The sequence below is a fragment of the Schistocerca cancellata genome, chromosome 7, assembly GCF_023864275.1.
Source record: "Schistocerca cancellata isolate TAMUIC-IGC-003103 chromosome 7, iqSchCanc2.1, whole genome shotgun sequence".
NCBI lineage: Eukaryota > Metazoa > Arthropoda > Insecta > Orthoptera > Acrididae > Schistocerca > Schistocerca cancellata.
Genome location: NC_064632.1, coordinates 468,785,250 through 468,809,884, shown reverse-complemented (window position 1 = coordinate 468,809,884; position 24,635 = coordinate 468,785,250). Strand labels below are relative to the sequence as shown.

The 24,635-nt window shown below is 36.3% G+C and overlaps 1 protein-coding gene across 1 annotated transcript in view; it reads right to left on the bottom strand.

Annotated features, from left to right (window-relative positions):
- Positions 1-2,898: 2,898 nt before the first annotated feature.
- Positions 2,899-24,635, bottom strand: part of LOC126092093 (ATP-binding cassette sub-family G member 1) — a 445,593-nt gene continuing 423,856 nt past the window's right edge. The window contains exons 7-11 of the mRNA XM_049907516.1: positions 17,609-17,745; positions 17,228-17,396; positions 10,179-10,279; positions 3,579-3,737; positions 2,899-3,458 (exon numbers count right to left, since the gene is read on the bottom strand). Coding sequence (XP_049763473.1) covers positions 3,108-3,458; positions 3,579-3,737; positions 10,179-10,279; positions 17,228-17,396; positions 17,609-17,745 — 917 coding nt within the window. The 3' untranslated portion in view covers positions 2,899-3,107. The remainder of the gene's footprint in view (positions 3,459-3,578; positions 3,738-10,178; positions 10,280-17,227; positions 17,397-17,608; positions 17,746-24,635) is intronic.

Below are 24,635 nucleotides of genomic sequence, written 5' to 3'. Positions count from 1 at the left end.
TGGCTTACATATAGCATGAAGAATGTTTCCAGCTGTGAGGATGGGTCGTGGGTCACACTTGGGTAGCTCAGTTGGTAGTACACTTGCCCCTGAAAGGCAAAGATCCCGAGCTGATGTCTTGGCCTAGCACACAATTGTAATCTGCCAGGAAGTTTCATATTAGTGCACTCTCCACTACAGAGTTAAAATTTCATTCTGATATAGAATATGCCTGTTGGCCAGCATCAGATCTCATAGGACATAGTGTGTAAAAGTAAGGGGAGCTCTGTATCACTTGAGATGATACTTTCTATGCTCACACTGATGTTTGGACGTAAGATTTTCTTTCTATAAGAATCTCATTACATTTGAGCCAAGAATATGTCCAAGAGTAGCGCAGCAGATTGATGTTAAAGACCGCCCAACCCATCAAACATGAATTGCAACCAGTGAGGCAGCACTGAAGATATGCATGCCAGTTACCTAAGTTTTCTTGATGGCAGTCACCCACAGACTCATAGCTTGTGATGCCCCATTCTCAAGGCATGGCAATACAATTTTAATGTTCAATAAACTCTTAGAATAAAGTAGATGAGATGATCAATATATCCTCACTAGCTGTGTTTCTCAAAGACCAAATCTAATGTGACTGTATTTGATTGTTTCCGATTTCCGAGTTTTATATATTTCTGAATTTTTTATATTTCTGAGTTTTATATATTTCTGAGTTTTATATATGCTCTCAATGTAATAAGGCACTGGCATCTCTGTCTCAGCTGTTATCTAGAAACTTTAGCAAGACCTGGAATGCTTTTATTTTGTTTCATTTATGAAGGGCTCCTTTTTATGTAGTACAGACGTTTTGATTTTTGGATAACACACAAGAGGATTCAGAAAACTGTTGGTAATACAGTTCTGTCTCTCCATTATACTCTGTTCTCTAAATTAGAAAGAGTTCTCTCTTTCTGGCACAGAATGCATTAATTCAGGATGTTTTCCATTGCACAGCTCTCCTTTGGCTTAAAGTTTACCTCATTTGTTTTAGGAGAGAATAGCATTTGAAGTTCTGTAGGGGTAAGTTCAAGGAAAATTTGTATTTTTACCAATATTACCTGCTTCTCAAATTTCTTCCCAATGTTCTTCCTACAGCATTTTTTTTATAAACATAGTGATGAAGGCATTGGTTATGATTCTATTATACAATATCTCCCTTTTGTGATCAAATACTAGGTTTGAAGCATGATGTATTTTTAATATATTACCAGAATATGATATTATAGTGTCTGTATTATACTGAATTATGATGCAAGTTTGGTTCTGGCCATGAGTTGTGCATGGATAGCCAAATGGAAAGGCGACTGCTTGCGGGAAGTGGGAAATCCAGGTTTGAGTCCTGGGCCAGCACAAATTTTCATTGTCATCATTCCCTTCTAAAACTGATGGTTGTCCATATTCACAAATGCAAATACATTACCTTAATGGATAGATAAGCCATGAACATCATTTTTTTCTTTTATTCCTTGAAGCTAGGCAAGACAAGTAGTGAAAGACTGGTGATATCCATTGGCAGCTGTTATGCTTACTATAATTCCCACATCTTTTTATAATTTCTTAAAGTCGGTGAGTAGCAGTCAGTTTGAAATTGAATTAACATAAAAGATCACATATTTTTATCACTTCATTAATGTCATAGCTATAGTGTTTCTCAAAACAGGAAGAAATAAATAGTCTCTACTGTAGTTATCTCCTTATATGATTAAATAAACCTACGGAAAATTCAGGATAGAATAATGATAGTATTGTGACAAGGATAACCTGCTTCTCACCATATAGATGAGATGATGAGTTGCAGATAGACACAACAAAAAGACTGTCAAATATGTAAGCTTTTGGCCAAAAAGCCTATTTGTGACTCAGTATCTCTGCTGTATGGTGGCTAGCAAACTATCATTTTAATAATTTGTGAAGATTGTTAAATAACACCACAAAAGTCATTCTCTTACTCCTGTCAAACATGAGATTTCTTTATTGTTGCAATAACTTCTTTATTGTTCAGTGCAGAAAATTTAAAATTTTTTCAGTCATAGACATGCAACTCATATCACCAACACAAGTTTAGCGCACATCCCAAAGTTATAGAAATGTGGAGTACTGAAAAAAATACTTTGTGTGCATCACAAAAAGTAACCTGCATTCCTTAGCAAAAGGCCATTGATACATATTTACTCAGCTTTGTGATAAAAGCTAAAATAATCTTAAGAGGATTATATGACATATAAATATTTCAGCTCAACAGTTCACATTTGTATAGAATTAAACATTTCCAATCTTCAGGATTTTACATTATAAATTGTTTTTGATACACTGATAATACACTGAAACACAGCACTGTATACACAGCTTGTGGAATACCGCTTATAGTTGCAGTACTGGATTTATTTTGCAGTCTGTTATCTGTTACTAGCAAAACAATTACCCATATTTAGACATCACATATCATACATACTGAGCTTCATCATGAATTTAGTGATTTTTGATACGTTTTGCCTCTTTCTGATAAAATCCAGGCAGAAATATCAGACAGTTTAAATGATATCACTGGTCTTTAGGAGAACAGATAAACTACAATGGTGGTTCCAGAGGTAACCCACAGATCATGTATAGTATTCTAATACACAAGAATCAGACATGTTTTGCAAAGAAGTTTTTACATCCCTTGTGTATTTTTGTACTATTGAAAATGTACTTCCATAAGTATTCATATAAGCCTAACAAAAGTAAGCAAACAAACTATGTTGACAACAGGTACTTGTTGCATTAGAACATACAACATACATGTAATCAGACAGCTTAGCAAATACTTACTGTCTCACCAAATCTGATTAAAATTACACTTGCACACCTTTTGCCACTTCAGTATTCTGTGATAAAAAAAACTGTTTTTTTTTTCAGCTGGGGGAGGGGGTGCTTATTTACATATCCCCATATGTCAGTTACTCATCCTTCCAAATGCTACCAGGTAGCCAGTAAAAATACTGAATAGCAACACCTTAGTTCACAGAACCTATGTTGCTGGAGTATCCAATATTTCCCAGTCAAAGAAAAAAAAATTAAATACTGTACTCTTCTCAACTACTTTTCATCATTTGTCTTCGAAGGAAAAAATATCCAATGATCCTAAATAATAGAAAGAAGCCAACAAGAGCAGTGGCATCAACCCAGTATTGTACGTCAACCATTCCAAGCTCCTGAAGCAACTTTTTTGGTGTTCTAAGGTGACAGTACATATGTTCTGGTGGACAGGGTATTGGCTTGCGATTATTACCAAAGAGTGCACAAACTAGTCCTTCAACACCATAACGCAAGAAAGAAATATCTGCCATCCATAACATCCAAGAAGGGATGTCATTCAATAAGGCCATGAATCCAGAGAACAGTATTAGATATGCTGTGTACACTGATGCAAAAAATGTTCCATTCTGTAAAATAAAAAATAAAAAAATATTAAAGGACTGCGAGAACACAGCACAAATGTTTTACTTTCAATTAATATCATGTATGTTCAAAATCTTATTTTCCATGTGAAAAGAACTACTTACAACAACAACTGGGCAAACAATGCCAATAAAAATGCCAAAACTTTCTGCAACAGCTGCAACCAACATGCAAATGCAGACAAACATCACATAGCGTGAAGGTTCCTGAGGTTGACCAGTTAGGAAATATGAAACTGTTGAATGTGCTGCTGCAAACATCATCTAAATATAAAAAACAAAAACAACAAAATGAAATATTTGACACAGGTAGCACACCACATAAATGAATGAAGAAAGTGATTAATTTCAAGTGAGTATCTCATTTCACATCTAGCATGCATAAATGAAACAATGGAAATTGAAATCCAGTATTATGCTATGTTTTAATTATGCAAAGCACGTGAAAAGATACCATGAAAATGAGATGTCTCCTCCTAGTTTATGCATTTTGCATACTAGACTCTGGCCCCTATTCTCAACTGTAGGGGAGAACACACCTGGGAATGCAAAATGAATTTTTCATTTTGCAGCAGAGTGTGTGCTGATATGAAGGTGGGAAATGTACTGGTGGAAGTACACCTGTGAGGATGAGTTGTTGTGAGTCCTGCTTGGGTAGTACACTTGGTAGAGCACTTGCCTGCAAAAGGCAAAGGTCCCACACTTGGCTCTATGGCTGGCAAAGGGTCTTAATCCGCCAAAAAGTTTCAGGAGTACATGATGTTTCCTGGCCAGTGATTTTAAAATCACTCAAAGGATTGCACACTAGAAACTTCAATAAGCAGTTTCCAACATTTTCTACTCTTTTTGTTGCTAAGAGGCATGAAGTTGTGTTTTATGCAGCATTTTTAACAACAGGAAAACCCCTGTTTTACACATTTCGAAGGACTGTCCCAAAAAGTGTAAAATGCATGAAAGTGTAAAATACAGGTAAACAAAGGAAACACAAAAAGCTGCAGATTTCATGCCCACTGTCCTTTGTTTACAAAGACTGACAACTTTAGTATTTTAACCAATATTGTATTGAAAGTTTTATTTACCATAATTTTATAATGATTATCATAATGAGTCTCACATTGAGACCAAATATCTTTTTAATGTGGTTTCATAAAAGGCTTTTGCTTCTGTGTTTTATTTACACATTATGCATGATTGGAACAAATAAGGAAATATGCATTTGTGTGTGTTAGCAGTGAGCCACTGCTTCCATGATCACAAAGGCAATGGCTAAGTGCTGACACAAACAAACATGTGCACAGGTTTTCCTCTTCATTCTGATTATGTCCAGTGGTGTAAATAAAATGCAGAAACAAAAATCTTTCATGAAACTACATTAAAAAGAGATTTGTGTTCCAATGTGAGATTCAGTACTGATATCCATTATAAAGTAATAGTAAACAAAACCTTTAACTCTATATTGGTGAAAACACTAAAGCTGGCAGTCTTTGTAAACAGGACAATGGGCACAAAATCTGCAGCTTGTTGCTGACAGGGAGGTTAGTCCAGGGATGTCCTAAGTGAAAAAGAGGGCCAAAACTAGCATCATGTTACACAGGACTTTGAGGAGGAATGTTTATGTATCACATCATGTTGTACCAACCTAGGACTGCATGCCTGGTAAAGATTAATGTATTTCAAGCAGAAGTAACAATGATTTGTGAAAGCCAATTACAGCTACAAAAGCAGTATTTATTTATATAAGTGACTATGAAATTAAATTAAAGCTATGATAATACAATACAATGAGCAGAAGGAAGGTTGCTATTAGAGTCAATAGCATCAGATCATGATTATCATTAAGACAGTGATTCAGAATAATTTCCACCCTTCCAAACACTATGAACTTACAATACGGGTAGGTGTGATCCAACATGCCGACAATGAAAATATTGCTTACTGCACTAATGCTGCATTACACGATAAATTTCTTTGTGTATAGTCTATGTTTTCTGCTTTGTTCTGACTTTGAGCAGGAATATGACGCACATTCTGCTGAAATCTGTTTGAAAATCAATGTTACAGGTCATGATAATGTCAAAGTAAACTTAAAATGTGTGGAAATGCTGCAACATAGAATTGTTAATAACAGCAAAGCATTGTATTGAGAGAATATGACTTTTGCTGCGACTGACAAAAATGAATGTAAAAAGTGGGAAAATGTGGAACACAGGAATGTAACAATGGAGTTTTACTGTATTATGAGTTCTACATATTTAAGTGGCATATAATATATTATATATAAATATTATATATAAAATTCTGTCATTGTCTGAACAATTTTCTCAGAACTGAAAGTGGAAATTTGTGTTAGCTGACAGCATCATCTACTTCAAAATATTTTTACCTTCAATTAATTTCTGATGATACTACTTCTTAATCTGATTTCATTTGCCGATTATTGGTGTGTAGTAGAGTAATAATGTAAAACATATATTATTAAATACAGCTCTAACAAGATTTTTTTATTACACTACAATAAGATTTGAAGAGAACATTTGTTTCTAGGTACATGATCATGGTGTACCTTAGAATGTTTTTCACTTTTGAAAACCATTATTTTTCTGCAGCAATTTTTGTAATTTCCAAAATAGATTGCAGCACACAAAAAGTGAATGCTATCATTTCAAAATGGAATAAGAAAATATGTTAGAGACTAGAGGTGACAATCTGAAAAGTGTTCCAGAGTAAAACACTCCCCCCTACTAATAGATCTATGTCTGATAATTGGTCAATATATGTTAGAATGGGATAATATTAGTGTGCTGCCCAAACATCGAGTACCATTTTATGTTCACTGAGGACTACAATTTTTATATTGTGGATTGGTAAGGATAAGGATTCACAAAAGGCACACAAAATTTTTTAACAAAAAACACAATGATAAAACTATAGTCCTTTCTTGAGTCTGCTGCATAACTCAAATCATTAGCCACTGAACTCAATTAATTATTCCTAACACTGACATAAAACACAGGGTGAAAAACTGGACCTTAAAAATTTGATCAATTAGATTGACTTTGGCAGCCATTGCCCATTCCACTAAGTCACCAGCTTCACGATCTCAACTGTTGAAAGAATTACAAAAATTTTCATGTACGTCTTTCATAAAACTTTATAGTTATCCACTTCAGCTGTATCTTTCAATCCATGTAGCTTCCTGCAATGTTGTAATACTTCAATAGGATTCCAGTATTTGAGCCTGCAGCTTTTCTTTTTTACTTTTGAAGATGTTCATAATTTTCTCACTGATTATCCTGACTTCTTTAACTGTCTTCTTCATTTCTAGCATTAGGTCATTACTTCTGCAAAAGCAGATCAGCTATCCATAATGATGAGGTATTTCTGTCTGAACTACTTATGGCACATAGCAACATCTACTAATGTTGATAAAGACGTGCATAACTGTGTGACTTAAGAGGAGTCACTCTTGTTTGTGTAGATATTGTTGCTTCACATAATTCAGTTCTTCAAAATGGTGTCTTATTATTATTATTATTATTGTTATTATTATTATTATTATTATACAAATTTGGCCGTTAAAGACCGGGAAAACAGTTATTTCTTGCGCTTCTGGGAAGTCTTCTTTCTCACAGTCCACACTTCATTCATTCTTGCGCTGAAGGCAGCTTTTCTCTCTTCAGACCATTTAGTTCCTCAAGTCTTCTTAATTTTCACACCAAAACCCATGAATGAATTCAGTTTTTTTCTAAAAAGGTTTCTGTTAAATATTGTTTCCTGATCTATGTCCATTTCTTTTAGATCTCTTTCTGTGTTGATAAACCATAAATTTTTATTTTTTAGATTTGCGATGTACAAAAATATTAGTTTTGTAAGCCTATTCAGGTTCATCCTCATGATGTGAGCATAAAAGGAGCATCTTCTTTTTCTAATTTCGTCTGTAATTTTGCTGCACTTGGTATACACTTCTTTGTTGCTTTTTAGTCTGTATACAGGCTTGCCTTGATCATCTGTTATTTTCCTGTGTCCAAGAATTGTCCTCACAATTCTTCTTTCACGATTTTCTATCTGTTCTGCATATGTAAAATTTGCCATTGTTTCTGATGCATATAGTATCTGCGGTCTAATGACAGTTTGGTAGTGTCTGAGTTTAATGTTTTTGGATATACATTTTTTTGAATACATTTGTCTGCAGTAGTGAGTTGCTGTCTCTAGTTTTTGTATTCTAGCCCTGCAGGCTGGATGACCTTTTGCCACAGGCTGAATTAGTTCACCAAGATATTTAAAATGTTTAGATACCTGTATTTTCCCGTATTTCGTAGTTATTTTCTTTGGTGGATTTTTTATATTTGTAATGATTTCTGTCTTTTCAAATGAAATTTGCAAGCCTGCTTTTTCAGCAGTTTCTTTAAGTAATTCTATTTGTTTTATTGTGTCTTTTTGTGTGTAAGCTAAACAGGCGAGATCGTCAGTGAAGGCAAAACAGTTGGTTTCAATGGCTTTGTAGCACTTCCCTCCAATTTGGACTTTCTCAACTCCATGTTTTCGCGTGAGTTTTCTCCATTCTGCTATGACTTTATCCAGAACACAGTTGAAGAGTACCGGGGACAGCGCATCTCCTTGTCTGACGCCGGTTTTGACCTCGAAATGCCGTGAAATTTCTCCTTGGAATTTTACTTTTGATGTTGTATTTGTTAATGTTTCTTTGATTATGGTGATTTTTGTTTCATCTATTTCATATTCTCGAAGTGTTTTGATGAGTGTGTCCCTATCGATTGAGTCATAAGCTTTTTTGAAATCAATGAATGTTATGAAATATTTCTTGCTCCTTGTAGGTAAATAGTTCATTGTTGTTTTGAGGTTAAAAATTTGTTCGACGCAGGATCTTCCTGGTCTGAAGCCAGCTTGATATTCTCCAAGTTTTCCCTCTATAATTGGTGATACACGATTGAGCAGGGCTTTTGATAGAATTTTGTATGGGACTGGGAGAAGCGATATTCCACGATAGTTGTTAACATCCCTTTTGTCACCTTTTTTAAACAAAGGGTGAATTAGGGCAGTTTTCCAGTGACTTGGGATTTTCTTGGTTTCCCATACTTGTTCAAGTCCTTTGTGTAGTGCTTCTACTGATGTTTCTCCCCCAAGCTTGAGCACTTCTGCTGTAATTGTGTCTTCTCCACATGCTTTCCTGTTTTTGAGATTTTTGATTATGTTTGTGATTTCCTCTCATGTCGGAGGTGTTGAATGTGTTGGTAATGTTTCTGGTTGCGTAAAACTGAGAGTCTGGATGGATGTTTGGCAGTTTAGGAGTGTCTCAAAATATTCAGCCAGGATTTCACAGTTTTCAGTATTGTTGGTGGCGAGAGTCTTATTATTTCTCATAAGGTTTAGGCAAGGGGACTGGTATCCTCGGAGTTTCTGGTTGAATGTTTTGTACCAAGCTGCCGTGTTGCATTTCTTGAAATTCTCTTCGATTGAGTCCAGTTGTTGTTTTTCATATTGTCTCTTGGTGTTGCGAATAGTTTTCGAGGCATTCTTTCTGGCTTCCTTAAATTCATCAAAGTTGTTTTCAGTTTTATGTGAGTTCCACTTTTTCCAGGCTTTAAGTCTTTCATGCAGAACTTCATTACAGTTGCTGTCCCACCACGGGTGTCTCGGTTTACTCTTTTTTGGAAAGATTGTTTCTGTTGCCTCAATCAAGTTGTTCTGAAATTCTTGGAGGTTTTGTGAAGGGGAGAATGTCTTTAGTTTTTTCTGAAAATCCTTGAGGTTAGAGTTGGACTTAAGGTTGTAATTTCTCAGGGTTGTAAGATCAAAATTTATTTTATTTCTGTTTTTATATTCACCGTTTCTGCTTTTCTGTTTGTTTTGTGGGATCAGTTTAGTTTTTATTTTCGTGAGATAGTGATCGGAGTCGAGGTTTAGAGATTTTCGGACACGTGTGTTCAATATTTCTTTTTCACATTTGGAGGAGATGGCAACATGATCTATTTGAAATTCTCCGATACTCTTTATCGGAGATACCCAGGTTTTTTGTTTTCTGGGAAGATGTTTAAAACGTGTTGACATTAGCTTGAGTTTAAACTGCTTACAGACCATTTTTGTTGGTTCGTTTGTGTGCGGGAAAGTTGCCGACAATATCGCGGAATTCCTTTTCTTTTCCAATCTGAGTGTTAAAATCTCCTAGAAGTATTTTTGCATTGTTTTCTGGGATTTCTGATATATGATCCTTAAGGTTATTATTATTATTATTATTATTATTATTATTATTATTATTATTATTATTATCATTATCATTTTCCCATTTCAATATAGAAGTCTGACATGTAAGGATGTTTATCTTCATGTTACTTCACAATAAGTTTGCAAGTTATTTCAGGAAGAAACTAGTCTTGCCACTTGGTGATGAATTTACATGCACCACTTTGAAGTCATCTGCCATTACACTGGTGATTTGAAAGTCCTCTTCCTTAGTTATGAGTGGTCATCTGCAGAATTCTGTGGGCAAAGAACAATGTGGCTCTGGACAAGAACCGCTCTTTCACTTAGTGTTAGTGTTGTTCTGGACCAAATAGTTTCCTTGTTAGTGAAATACACCTAGCCAGAGACTAGAAACACTTATCTTACAGAAGATAGGAACACTCTTATTAATACTTTACTACTTGTTTAATTATCCAAAAGAGAATTAATATCTGCAGTTTCTCTCACCTGTGTAGGCAGAGTGGCAACCATTGAGGTGATGTAGTAGGTTCGAAGATTGTACCAATTATTGAACCACTCCTTTTTCATAACAGACAGTTCTGAGGGATCTGACAAGAGGAAGACTAGATTATTAACAGTGTAAAAGAATGAACAATTATTTGAAGATCATTAGTTCATTAAATAGATAAGTTTTCAACTTCACCTAATATTGTGAAATTCATAAGCAAGAAATATTACAAGCTAAAAAGCCATGATAGAGATTACTGATGTCACTATATTTCTGTGGGGAAGAAAGCAGTTTCGGTGTCACAACATATTTGACAATAAAAAATTTGACTGGCATGCAGGATTTACCACTATTTTAATTTCTGCAATTTGTAGAATTAATCACCTATTCAACTTAAATTATCAAATGAATGTATTACAAAATATTTTCACACATGAACTGAAATAAAAAATATCATGAAAATTCTGAGAAGAGCATCAGATAAATTTGGGCTAAAAGCAAATACTTCAGAAACAGAGTACATGATGACAGGGAGACAAGAACAGGTAATGGAACTTCTAGAAGTAGACAGCAACAAATGTAAGTGGGTCATGGAATTCAGAGACCTGGAAACCATTCTCACAAAAACTTCAGCAAGAGTAACAGATTCTACAGGTCAGAAAGATGCATCTATATCTTCAGAAAATTAATGAGACCTTGGAGCATGTCAAGAGAGCTCATCTTAAGATTCAACAAGACTCTAAAACTTCCTTTTGACCTTTAAGAATGTCAGGCTTGTAGCACAAGAAACTGAAAACTGAAACAACTTTTTATTTTAACAGAAAGGTCCTCTGAATAGCCTATAGGCCAACTGACAGATAATCTAGAGAGTGAGAGTTCTTCAAAATGAAGAACAAGAGGATCTGCACAAGAATCCAAATATTGTAATGTAGCTTAAGTGAATGTTTCTATAATGGGCTGGAGAGTTTGCTAGAATGAAAAATTAACAATTGGCAGAGACTCTTATGGATGTGATGCCTGATGGCAGAATACTTGTGTGAAGACCAAGGAACAGAACAATAAACAGCATGAAAGAATATTTATACATGTTTGAAGGGAGGGAGAATTCGAGGATCAGAATAGAAGCCAGAATGGAGAGAAAACCCTAAGGTGTGTTGTAGTCCCCAACACATGAACACTCAAAAAAAGAATAAAAGGAAGATGAAGAAGAAGAAGAAGAAGAAATGATGATTATGACACAGGTGATTAATCTTCTGGTCCATCTATCTTGGTAAGTCAAGAATGTAATGAAGGTGAAGTGATGAAAGAAATGAACTGAGGCTAACAACCACAGAGAAAATGCATTCTGAGTGTTTCTAATTCATCTGTTGAAATGAATATGTATAGTGACAAAATTGAAAGACTGAAGGAAACTTTAGAAGAAATAACAAAAAAGACATATGAAGCAAATGTCTGCAGTAAATGAAAGCAGCACAAATGAAGGAAACAAGAAAGTGAATGAAGAGGAGACTTAAACTATGCTTTAGTGAATGCTTCTGAGGTAAAGCAAGTAATATGCATATGAGTTGAACTGAGTTTCCAGATTTTTAATCATGCAGAGCAAAATAGCTTCTCAAAGATTCAATTTCTTGTTTGAGCCAAATACTTATGCAGGAAAATTTAGAACAACTGTTGAAGCTGGAGTACCTCTTGAGAGAATCCACACTTGTTGAATGAAATGAGCTAGCTTATAGTGGAGGAAGTGGTGGTAATGTGGAACACTTTTTTGTTTAAGGCAAAATACTGAATTTAGAATGTGGCTATTTTGTCAAAAATGTCACCTGTGTTAGTTTATATATCTATTACTATGGATGAATAATAATTTTGATGAAAAATGAACATAATAATTACATTAATATAATAGAGGGAAACATTCCACGTGGGAAAAATATATCTAAAAACAAAGATGATGTAACTTACCAAACGAAAGCACTGGCATGTTGATAGACACACAAACAAACACAAACATACACACAAAATTCAAGCTTTTGCAACCAACGGTTGCTTCATCAGGAAAGAGGGAAGGAGAGGGAAAGACGAAAGGATGTGGGTTTTTAGGGAGAGGGTAAGGAGTCATTCCAATCTTGGGAGCGGAAAGACTTACCTTAGGGGGAAAAAAGGACAGGTATACACTCGCACACACACACATATCCATCCATCCGCACATACACAGACACAAGCAACAAATGTCTGCTTGTGTCTGTGTACATGCGGATGGATATGTGTGTGTTCTCGAGTGTATAACTGTCCTTTTTTCCCCCTAAGGTAAGTCTTTCTGCTCCCGGGATTGGAATGACCCCTTACCCTCTCCCTTAAAACCCACATTCTTTCATCTTTCCCCCTCCTTCCCTCTTTCCTGATGAAGCAACCGTTGGTTGCAAAAGCTTGAATTTTGTGTGTATGTTTGTGTTTGTTTGTGTGTCTATCAACATGCCAGCACTTTCGTTTGGTAAGTTACATCATCTTTGTTTTTAGATATAATAATTACATAAGATTTTTTTCTTGTTGTAAATTATGAATGAGCATTTTGAAGTCGGGTGGTTCAAAAATGGTTCAAATGGCTCTGAGCACTATGGGACTTAATATCTATGGTCATCAGTCCCCTAGAACTTAGAACTACTTAAACCTAACTAACCTAAGGACATCACACAACACCCAGTCATCACGAGGCAGAGAAAATCCCTGACCCCGCCGGGAATCGAACCCGATAACCCGGGCGCGGGAAGCGAGAACGCTACCGCACGACCACGAGCTGCAGACAAGTGGGGTGGTAATATGAAACAGATTTAAAATATACATTCGCAGTTTAGATTTTTATTAATGAAATTATAAAATGATATTTTGGCTTCACATGGAAAAAATCACAAATTACAATGTAAATCTGTAGTAAAATAGTTTTTATGAGCTATAGATAACAATTCTGGTTCACAATTTAAAGTTCTTCACGAACAAAAGTTGCAAATGAACACTGAGTATCACACCCATGCACAACATATGAGACCATTCCTGACACATGACACATTGAACCCAAAGTTCTTCAGAATTTGACTATTTAAATGCCTCACTGCAACACAAACAGTCTGGATCATTGTTTTCAGAAACATCTTTCCCAAGAGATTCTATCAGGTTTGAACTACCAGAAGATAGTTCTATTTCCTCTTCCTTGCTACAACTTTCATCCTTACTTCTTTTTGTAGTTGAGAACAGTGTTCATTTCCCGGTGTCAACAGTCTTCGCTCTTGTAGGTCTGTCTGACATTTTGGCAGTTCCTGGTTGATTTATAGGGCTATGAAAGGAAGATACCAGAATTTATGCCTTTTTCTTCTGTAGATTCAGTTCAGTATTTTGTTTCTTGTTCATGAAACACTTCAAAGTGTTTTTATAGGGTGAACCGGTTTGGACAGTAGCTGAAAGTACTTTCTGACCTCTGTTTGATATCTTCTTTTTTGAACTTGGGACTGGAGAGATGTGTTGTGGCTTTACATACCCTACAGATGTTGATGGACCCACTATCTGCTCTTCCCTTCACCCCCCCTCACCATGCTTCGTATCACCTCCGACACCTCCATTGTCACAAAGTGCTTCACCACTGTCAGCAGCCTTTTATGCTTCATGTTCACCTGCAATGAAATCTGCTTCTGTAAAAATACATCTGTTTAGTGGATAAATGTTGGTACATTTTAGTCCAATGACTGCTACTGCACTACTTTGGACTCTGTGGTACACTTTTACAAACTTCTCTGCAATATCATAGGTGTCCATACTGCCTGTTCTTAGTGCCTGCCTAATCTCTTCACTGTAGTATGTTTTTAGGGGGCCCATGAAAGTCCTATCAAGGGGCTGTAGTCTATGTGTAGTATGAGGTGGCAAGCAGAGAATGGTCACATGATTATCTTTTGCTTTTATTATGACATCTATATTCCTGGTGTGAGAATAATGTCCATACAGTATGAGCAAGACTGGGGATTCAGCTGTAGGTTTCGTATGTTCAAAGAAGTGGATAAACCATTCAGTGAATAGATACGACTGTACCCAGCCTGACGGATGACATTTTCCAATATCTCCAGAAGGTGCACCTTTCATTAATCTGTTTGTCCAATTGGTGCCTGGAAAAATCATCATTGGAGGCACAAAGCTGCCACCTGCACTCATGCATGCAATGATCATCACCAGACTTCCCCTCTCTGCAGCAGTGAGGGCTGCTGTCTGTTTTCTTCCCTTCATGTCAATTACACGTGGAAGTTTTGTTTGCACTACACTAAGATCAGACTCATCAACAATGAGGATCTGGTCAGGAGGATAGCGATGTTTAGTGTATTCGGCTTCCAGAAGATCAAAAAATTTCATGACACTCTCTCAGTTAAGGCCAGTGGCTCGAACAAATGATGTTCCTTCAGGCTTTTGTACTGAATGCTGATTCTTGTGTCTGTTCGTGAAGTGATCAAACCATGCCCTTCCAGCCATATCATCAGTGAATGGATTCCTGACTCCATTTCTTACTGCCAGCTGATAAGCCATTCGCCTCACATCATTATGAGTGAGTCCAAAAAATTTCTTTTCCATCAATAGGCAATACTCAACAAGCTCCTTTTCGATTTCTTGGGAAGAATAGGTTTTTTACCTAATTTTTCATGTGTTAAAGTATTTGAATCTATATCCTTTCTAGCCACCTTTCTAAACAGAGTAGCTTTTGGTATATTGAAACATCTTGCTGCTTCATTTAGAGTTTTAGTTTCATCCCTAACAGCCATTATTGCTTGAACCACATCTTCAGGGTGTGATTTCTGTCACATTCCCATTTTTTCAGGACATAACCTGCTTCTTGGCATGGTGACACCTACAAAACATAAAAGGTGTTGTAATATGGAACAGCCTGTTTCATATTTCTGCCCAAATTGATTTTCAAAACTAACCAAACAGACTACACTTTTGGTTAACAATTTCAAGTAACTACAATCATCATTTGTAGGCTTAATCCCATTACTAAATCATAATGTAGAAACAGTATGCTAACTTCTAAATAAAGGTAGCAGGAAAAATATTGGAATCTCATATTGCAAAAACTTTTGGAGGTTGGAAAACAATGTGTGTCTACTCATGGCTACAGACAATGAGATACTGACCTCTGCTGCCTCTAGTGGCAGAAACAGAACATTGTGCTTGTGATAACTGAAACTGACACCAAATGACATTACTAGTCTTCAAATGCTATGGTGTTTCATATTACAACTCTGTTTCACATTACCACCACTTCCCCTAAGGCATATTGCCAGATTCAACAAATAGGAGACAGAAGGTACTAATGATTTTGCAGTGAAAAACAGAATATTATTAAGAAGCATTATTTTTCCTTTCCTTTTGAAGTAGAATTTTTTCTTAAGTTTTGTACATTCTACCATTTTTACAATTTATGGATTAAAATCTTATTTCTTTGAGCCATACCTTAATTGTAAACGTAAGATTCCAGTTTTGCCTTAATTGTGCGTGCACCTCTTTGATTATTCATTTTATTTTTAACAGAATTCAATCAGTGTACATGAAAAATTAAAAATTTAAACAAGTTTACATATACTATGCTGTTAATTATTGCTTATTCCATACATTTGTAAAATATCAGAATCTGATACTACAGAACAGTTGTTGGAAAGTAATGAACCATGTTTTTTTTTTCTTTTTTTCGTTTTCTTTTTTTAAAAAATAATCTCAAAAATATTGCAATAATGTGGGAAATGTGAATCTAGAACTATGTTCTTATCTTACTGTATTCTTTTTAGACATATCAACAAGTTCCATCAACAGATGACAGCATAGTAGCATTTATAAAAAGACTAACATTGATATGCATATTAGATAATAGGCTGTTGCATAAGTTTTGAATGCTGCATGTGAAACTCAGAATAATCTTTTTTGGGGGATGCTATATTTGACATCAGCTAAGAAGATGAAGTATTTGTCAGTTAATAGAAGCTGCAGGGCATATGCAACTGCCTAGTCAAAAGTGGGGGAGACTGTGTGCCTCTATAGTGACTTCACCAAACATCTAACACACTGGTAACACAATTTGCGCCATTCGCTGGTTAACAGGTGATGAATTGCATTGGAAATTTTCTATTGCTAAATGCAGAATACCATACTGTTATTGATAAATTAAGTCATTCAAAAGTTTGTGAACCTTGGGTACATGAATGATTAACCAGTAGTGAGTGGAAAGCAGTAGCATCAGCTTGGTGAACCCATTCAAATGGGAGAAGTCTGAAGCAAGCACTGTGACTATGTATGAGACATAGCATCACTTCTTTGGATTTGAGAAGTAGTGGTCACTGGCATTCCGTTAAATTGCCAAAGAAATAAAGAAACAAGTTAGAATTGTCACTATATTTCTAATAATCCCATCATCAACTTTCCATTAAATCGGAATTTTACTTATTTATTATTGTTCAGAACTCTGCAAACCACTGAGATGATGATGGCAAAAAGCTTTGGTAATGAGATTAAAAAAACCTGGTGAGTTTTAGACAGGAGGAGAAATTAATCAGTTTGGTTCAGTATCTCAGTAACCTGAGAAAACATTATGCTCATTTACATACAGTTCACTCTTCACAACATTTACTGATTTTTCCATGTTAATGCAAGAGCACATATATTTATGCAGACTAGAGTTGAGACGTACAGTTTGAGTGGAGACTCTTTCCTCACCTTCCATACAGCCTAGACGTAGTATCACCACACTACCATCTGTCTGAGTCACTAAACAATACAGCTTGGTTGCCACAATGAGTAATTAGAGAATCTCTGAAATTTTATGTTCCAGTTTCTGAGAAATAAGTTCTAGGACATCAATTTCTGAACAAATTGAAAATAATTTCAATAAACAAGAGAAACATCTAAGGTATATTTTACTACAAGTCATGGAACAAATATTTATCCAGCCATTATTATGCTAGAAAAAAATAAATACAGGTTTCATGTTTTCTGAAGATAATGTAAGAATGATTGGGCTTATACTTACACCTCAAAACAGCTGGCATAACAGCTGTATAAGCTAGGTATAGATTGGTACAGAATAGAAAGCTGACATTGTTGAATGTTTTTGAAGCATCATTTCCAGCTCCAGTAAAATTAAGCCCAAACACAACTCCAACAAGAACATGAAGCACCAATTTGAGATGTGTGACAGTCTGTTGGAAAACAAATATTGCAAGTATTTAAAGCTCAATGAATGTGCTTACATTGTCAACACATTTTAATAACCACAAGTTATTAATAGCTTAAAACACTGACACAGAAAAATGATTTTGCAGGATTATTAAGGAAACACGCTATTTTATTTTATTTTTTTCATAGTTCATAAACATGCTGTGTCATACATATTGAAATGAGTCTGACTTACCCAGTCTCTGTAGAGCTGCACGTAAAACCTTTGCAATAGAGTCCAGAATCTTGTAAACTCTGAAGGCTTAGCTACAAGAACTAGAGTTTTGTGTGGTACAGTGCCATCTTTCCTAGTCTCTACCACAATTGCATTACCTAGAATCAGATGAATTACAGTACTTAAAAGGTGTAGCTATCAGACTTTAAAGACTCATGCAGTTCAGGGATAAGAATGCTCCAAGTTTAGCTGATACATTAGAAAATATGTTGATCAGTTTTCTTGAATTTTTGGCTTCCACTTACTGCAATATGTTGAGATGTTATGTACTGCAAAGTATTGGTAGTGCACAGAAATATGTAAGCATTATGGTTTATCAAGGCTGATGAACTTAAATTTATGTAATATGACTCTTTACAAACCCTTCAGTATAAGACATGGTATCACAAGATCCATCAGATGCTCTTAACCAATCTAACATATGCCTCAGTAATCAAAAGATCAGGTACAGCAATAGAGTATTGAGATTTTATTTCTGGATGGAACAGCAAAAGGAGTGACTAATGATATTCCTATCTTTGCCACATAGTTGTTTGTGGAATGTCCAACATCCTTTTGTATATCAGCATTGTTGGTCAGCTAGGGAGTGCATTCCACTGCCTGTTTCAAAATGATTTAGAATACATAAGACTAACTGATACATGCTCTCTTTAGAAGGAACAGTATCTCGTGTTTGACAATGACAAATATAACAATGTTACGAAAAGGAAAGTTGCTACTCACCATATAGCACAGATGCTGAGTCGCTGTTGGGCATCCGTGACTCAGCACCTCACTGTATGGTGAGTAGCAACTTTCCTTTTCACAGTATTGTTTCTAACGCAAATATGTGATAATAACAATATGCCTGGGCTCCTGAACAAATTATATGGGAGGATATCTTAATGTGTTAATGATGTTTATTAGTATGTCCACAGACAATGTTACAGTGACACATTTGAGTCCCCCTTTCTTAAGAGCATGCAATATATATATATCATCTGTTCACACACACACACACACACACACACACACACACACACACACACACACACACACAAATCAGTGAAATAATGATCCTTTGTTGCACCTGGACACAGTGTCACAATCAAACTTGAATGACAAGCTGGGTGTGCTGTTTTATGTTTCCTTAGGTCTTTGGAAGAATTCACCTAAAGGAAGCTTGCATGAGATCTTGTATGAACAGGACAATGTACTTGCCTGCAGGGGAGTAAATCATATGCATCAATAGAGTTCCATAGCCAGACATTCAGTACCAATCTTGCAGACATGAGATCACTCTGTCAGAGGTACAATTGTTTGGCAACATTTTTGGCAACACTCTTGATTAATCACTGCTTACGATTTGTACTCTTTTATCACAGTGCTGAAGGCTATTCTCTGAGAACATATCCTAGCCCTGTTTGATTCCACGCCAAGACACATAAAGAATTTTATTGCAGTGCACATGGGTTTCAGATGATGTTGAATTCTCATAAACAGATCTCACTGTTAGTGGGGAAATCTGCTGAAAATGCTATTAACCAAATGCTTCAGCTGTTCAGGGTTTCAGAGTTCCAGTAAGCAATTGCTGTAATATTGATATATATATAGTGCCTTTGACAAACTATTGGCAGCTATTTTCATTTACATAGCTGAATCATGTTACCTGGCTATGTTGGCTTTACAGACATCTCCTAGGCTCATGTGCAGATGGAAGGGCTGCTTTGTTGAATCCCAACAATAATTTGGCAAAATAATCACTAAAGGTTGCCCTCAGTGCTCAGCCCTTGGGCCTAAATTTTGAGATGTTAATCTTGAACCCATTCTGAAATATCTCCAACAAAAACCTGAAGCTTTGACTGTAACTACATATGCTGACAATCTCCTACTATTAAGCCAAGGTAACAGCAGACTACAGTTGGAAATGGACATGGAAGTTCTGATGGACACCATTCGTGAGTAGTGTAGAGTAAATAGACTTTTCTTCTCTCCTCAAAAGTCAACTCACAAAGGGTGTCACAGAAGCAATGGTCAATATTCATGGATATAAAAGGAACCATCATTTGAAGCAAACAGATGTAGTAAATTTGGGGTCTGAAATGCCTACCTTAGGAACTTCTGGCACTTCTTCATTTTCAGTACTGTAAACAAAAACTCTTCTATTGCAAGCTCTTTGATTTCCATATTTTGAGAGGTGATATTATGGACGAAACCAAGAAAAACGTGTCCAGCAAATGCAGGCTCTAAAATGCATACTGTAAGAGCTTCCACCTGTTCAGTGGAAGAGGTGTATTTCATGGTAGTGAAGTAGAAGAAATGTTCATAGTACTTAAGCTATGAATGTTACAGCCAATGCTTATTATACTTTTCTGATTTGAACAGTCATTCCTGTCATATTCCTGAATATTGACATGTCATCCTTGGACACCACATATAATGGTAAAAGGCAAGTCACAGGTGAAATATTGTAATCAAATGATGCGCCCATACAAAAATGTCCCACCTTAACTATCTTGGGACTCACCTAGATGAGAAATCTGATTTTCATATATAAATGCAGCCTACTGAAAGATTTGTAATTATGAACAAAATGGTTCACATTTTTCGACATAGATTTGACCTCTAATATTTTTCATCTTTACCAAGAGGCAATACAAGCCACCATAGTCGGCTATGATGCTAGCATGTGGGTACAAAAATTGTTTATGGTGTGGATGGAGTTCTACTGTGTTACATAGCTGGTGTGTTGGTGCGGATGCAGTATGCAGTTCTACTGCATTCCTCAATTGCATTTGGCAGTACATCAGATGCATTTAACACATCATCAACTAATGCATTGGAAGTAGTGTGTAGATTTGTGTAGCATATCAGAGAATGAGTTGCTATCTACTGGATGGAGGAAACCAGGCCTCAAAGTAAATGAAGTGCTTGTGACTTTTGATGATAATCACATCAGAGACCACATTATGGATTTTTGGCAAGAGAGATGCTGCTCTCCTGCCACTGTAAGGTGGAAATATGATTCTTGCCAAATTTCAGGGAAAGAATTCAAATGCTCACATTCAGCCAACCACTGGTTCAGTGCACTGATCCATATTACCTGTACAGAATCCAGAGAAAACAGGATCACAGCTATAACTGTAGAGCCATAGGTAAAACTGACCTTATCCTTCTAGAATGTCCAGTTTATGAGTACCCTGATGGTAGAGAAGAGACAGCAGCTTCGAGTCAATCCTGTTAGTAAGACAGCATATAATGAGCTGAGATATGGCATCTTGAATGAAATAGCTTCTGTCTTCTCTTGACTGATCAAAAGATGGTTTTGACTGACTTATGTGTGTCCAGTGCAAAAGGATGTGACATGTTTTGGAAGAGAGGAATAATTTGACACCTGGACAGGAATGGTTGGAAATAGGTTTAGTAAGCCATCAGTTGCTCTTGATTTCTGCAGCTGAGTTGTTGTTGGATCAAGTCAATTCTGAAAAGGAGACTGGGTATTCAGTACCGCCCCCCCCCTTTTCATCTACCACACAACATGGATGGTGAAATGGGATATACAAAAATACTGTTGGCTTACTATTGGATCCACGAGGTTCCTAAAGGTAGCACAAAAATGAAACAGGATCTAGAGTTACTTAATCCCTGAAATTACTTAAGGTAACTCATAAACTGTCACAGTACTTGTTGCTTCCTCCATACACATTTTTGTAATAGTGAAGCATTTATTACATCTTTGCTGCTTTCTGTTCCTCTTTCCATTCCCTACCTCCCTCTATCTCTTATTATTATTATTATTATTATTATTATTATTATTATTCTTTCATAATATTAAGTGGACAGTAGTTCCCATGGCTGGTCTTAATGGATAAAGTACTAATAGTTAGTGCAGTGCAGTTGAATCAACATGGCTGGAACAGTTGTCCATTGCCAGTTAATGAGGTCACCACTATATATCATTTACTTTTAAAAAACAACAATAGTGTATGAGGTCTGTTCAGAAAAGTCCAGACCATTGTCCACAATTTTTTCTGTGCTTACCTTTTACTTATTGTGCATGGTCTCCTTCTGAATACTCTCCTCCACAATCGATATACCACTCCCAATGCCATTTCTGCTTCTGGAAGCAGTCTTGGTGTGCCTCTTTCTGGATCACACAAAGTGCTATCTGCAAATTTTCTTTTATCCCATCTATTGTTGTAAATATTTGTTCTTTCAATAGGGTTTTCAACTTTGGAAATGAAAAAGAAGTCCACAGGGATCATGTCTGGAGAGTATGGCGGGTGAGGCACCAATGTGATTTCGTTTTTTGTGCAATAGTCACACAACAACATGGATGAAAATGTGGGTGTGTCATCATGGTGAAAGAGTTGTGATTTGTCTTCCATTTTCCAGGCTGTTTCCTTCTCACATTTTCTTGCAGGCTTCCCAACATGTCCTAATAATAGCAAAAATTAACCGTTTGTCTCTGTGGCACAAGTTTATGATGAATTAACCCTTCAAAGTGAAAGGAAACTGCCAGCATGGCTGTTACATTTGACCTGACCTGATGAGCTTTTTCTGGTCTTTGAGAACTTTCTACAACCCATCATGAAGATTGAACCCTGGTTTCAACATTATAACCATAGACCCACATCTCATCACCAGTTACGATTCTCTCAAGCAACATCTTGTACTCATTTGTGCAGTCCAAAAGCTCTTCACAATTGCGAGGCAAAGGTATTTCTTGTCTTTACTCATGAGCCATGAGAAGAACTTGGCAGCAACACAAACATTCCAAGATGCTTTATCAGGATTTCATGACATGATCCAACTGAAATGTTACATTCTTCTGCAATATCTGGGATAGTCAGTCTTGAATTGGCATTCACAATTCCACTGAGTTCCCAACATGAGCATCATTGGTAGATGTTGAAGGGAGTCCTGAATGAGGGTCATCTTTAACTTCTGTCCAGCCATTTTTAAACCATGTGAACCATTCATATCACCAAGGATGGCTCAAGTATTCATCACTGTAGGCTTCCTGCATGATTTTGTGCATCTCTGTAAAGGTTTTGTTGAGTTTCACACAAGATTTAATGCAGATGCTGAGCTTCTCTAACTCTGACATTTCAAAATTTGTAAAATTGTGTGACAGTGTTCTACTCAATACATCTCTGAACAATAACTAACAGACATACAACAGTGAAACTTCTGGCAGTTACATGTTTAACACAGACATGTGCAGGGATGCCAACTGCATTTCATTACAACATGCCATCAGTGCGAAATTATGAATGTTCCAGAATTTTTTGAACAGCCCTCATATATCCTGGTTTGTGACTCTTCCAGTGTAATCATGATGAAATAGTTCACCTATAAGCTATTTCATTATATGTTTTTTGTAGAACTTGTACAAAAATGTAATGTAAATAAATACACACTTCCTTAGCTAAGTGATGGAGCATGAAAAATGGCAAAAAATATAAAAAAATGTTATTGTCAGTCCTGTAATTTTAATCATTTTTGTATTGGCATGTAGCTAACTTGTAGTGCATTATTTATTTCAGTCGTGTTTCCATATGGAGTTGTAATTTTCACAAATGAAAATGTACTTTATGGAAACTCCATTTCATCATTTGATGGATAGTCCAGTGTGTAATATTTTTTCTGCACTTTAACAAGAAATAAAGATATTTTTCTTGCTAATTCACAGTTTGCACAAAGTTTCATAGTTAATGTTTTATCTGAATAAGAAACTGGCCCCATTGTTCACAATTATTAATATTTCATTTAAACATTGAATCCTTTCTAGTCCCAAAAAAAGGCGATTTTGAAGGAATGTGTGCTAGATTCTTGTACCTTGTCCTCTCTCAATAGAATTATGTCTCCTTGCGTTTCTCATTTCCAAAGGTGTGAAGAACAGTTTAGCAGAAAAGAGTGATTAAGACTATGGAAAGATTGTATGCATGCATGACCCATAGTAACCTATGTTGGGTGATTGGAAAGGTCAGTGTTACATCAGACTTCAGTGGTTCAGGCCCCAAAACAAAGTGAAAATGTGAATGTAAGTACCAGGATGTCTTCTCAACTTCAAAGAGTGCTCCATGAGATTGTGAGATGGCTACTGAATGGGTCTAGCCTGCACCTGGTTGACAATTTGTTTGTGTTGGTACTCCCACAATCCCTGTTTATGTCTCATGGACTTGCAAAACACTGATTCCATCTTCAGACATTTGGATGCCCAGGTTGGAGACTTAATGCTCTACTTAGTGTTTACAGTTAGAAATCTTGTACTGGTCTGTAACCCTAATCATTTGTATACTGTCATGTCACTAATTTGTATCGTCCGGTTGACAAATGGGCTGAATCATCTCATTTGGTTTTCCACTTACTCATTTCCACCATCAGTGTTTGCTGATGTGCATGGGGGCACTCTGGTCCAGATAGCCTTTCTTATCATTTTTTAGCATCCAGTGTAAGAGTCTCATGCCTAATAAATCCTTGTCCCATGCAATATACAGTAACTGGAGGAATGCATGTGATCCAGTGGCTTCTGTATCCCATAGCAAACAAGTCACTGAATGAAAATGTGGCTGCTCGCTTGTTGTCATTGCTCAGCACTGAACTGCCATGTGATTTTCTGCAGTGTTGGCTGACTATCCATTGTTGTGATCCAAGACATTAGTTGCTAACCCTCATCATCAAAATTTTTTACCCTAAGCAGCTGACTCAGCTGGCAGCAATTTTTCTGTAGTAGAGGTATTCATAATGCTTCCTTGACTCAGTGGCACTTCGGAAGGCAAGTGTGTGCATGACCTCAGAGATGGTATTTTTCCTTTGGCCATAAACCACAATATGGACACAATAAAATACATTGACATCATGTGTCTTACCCAATCTGTGCTTGGTTGTTACGTCTATGAGCACTACTGGATATATGACACACACTGAAATAGTCCATTGGCCATGGAAACTAGAAAGCTATCCTCAAACATAGCAGCTCTCTCTAATGAAAATACTCATGGGA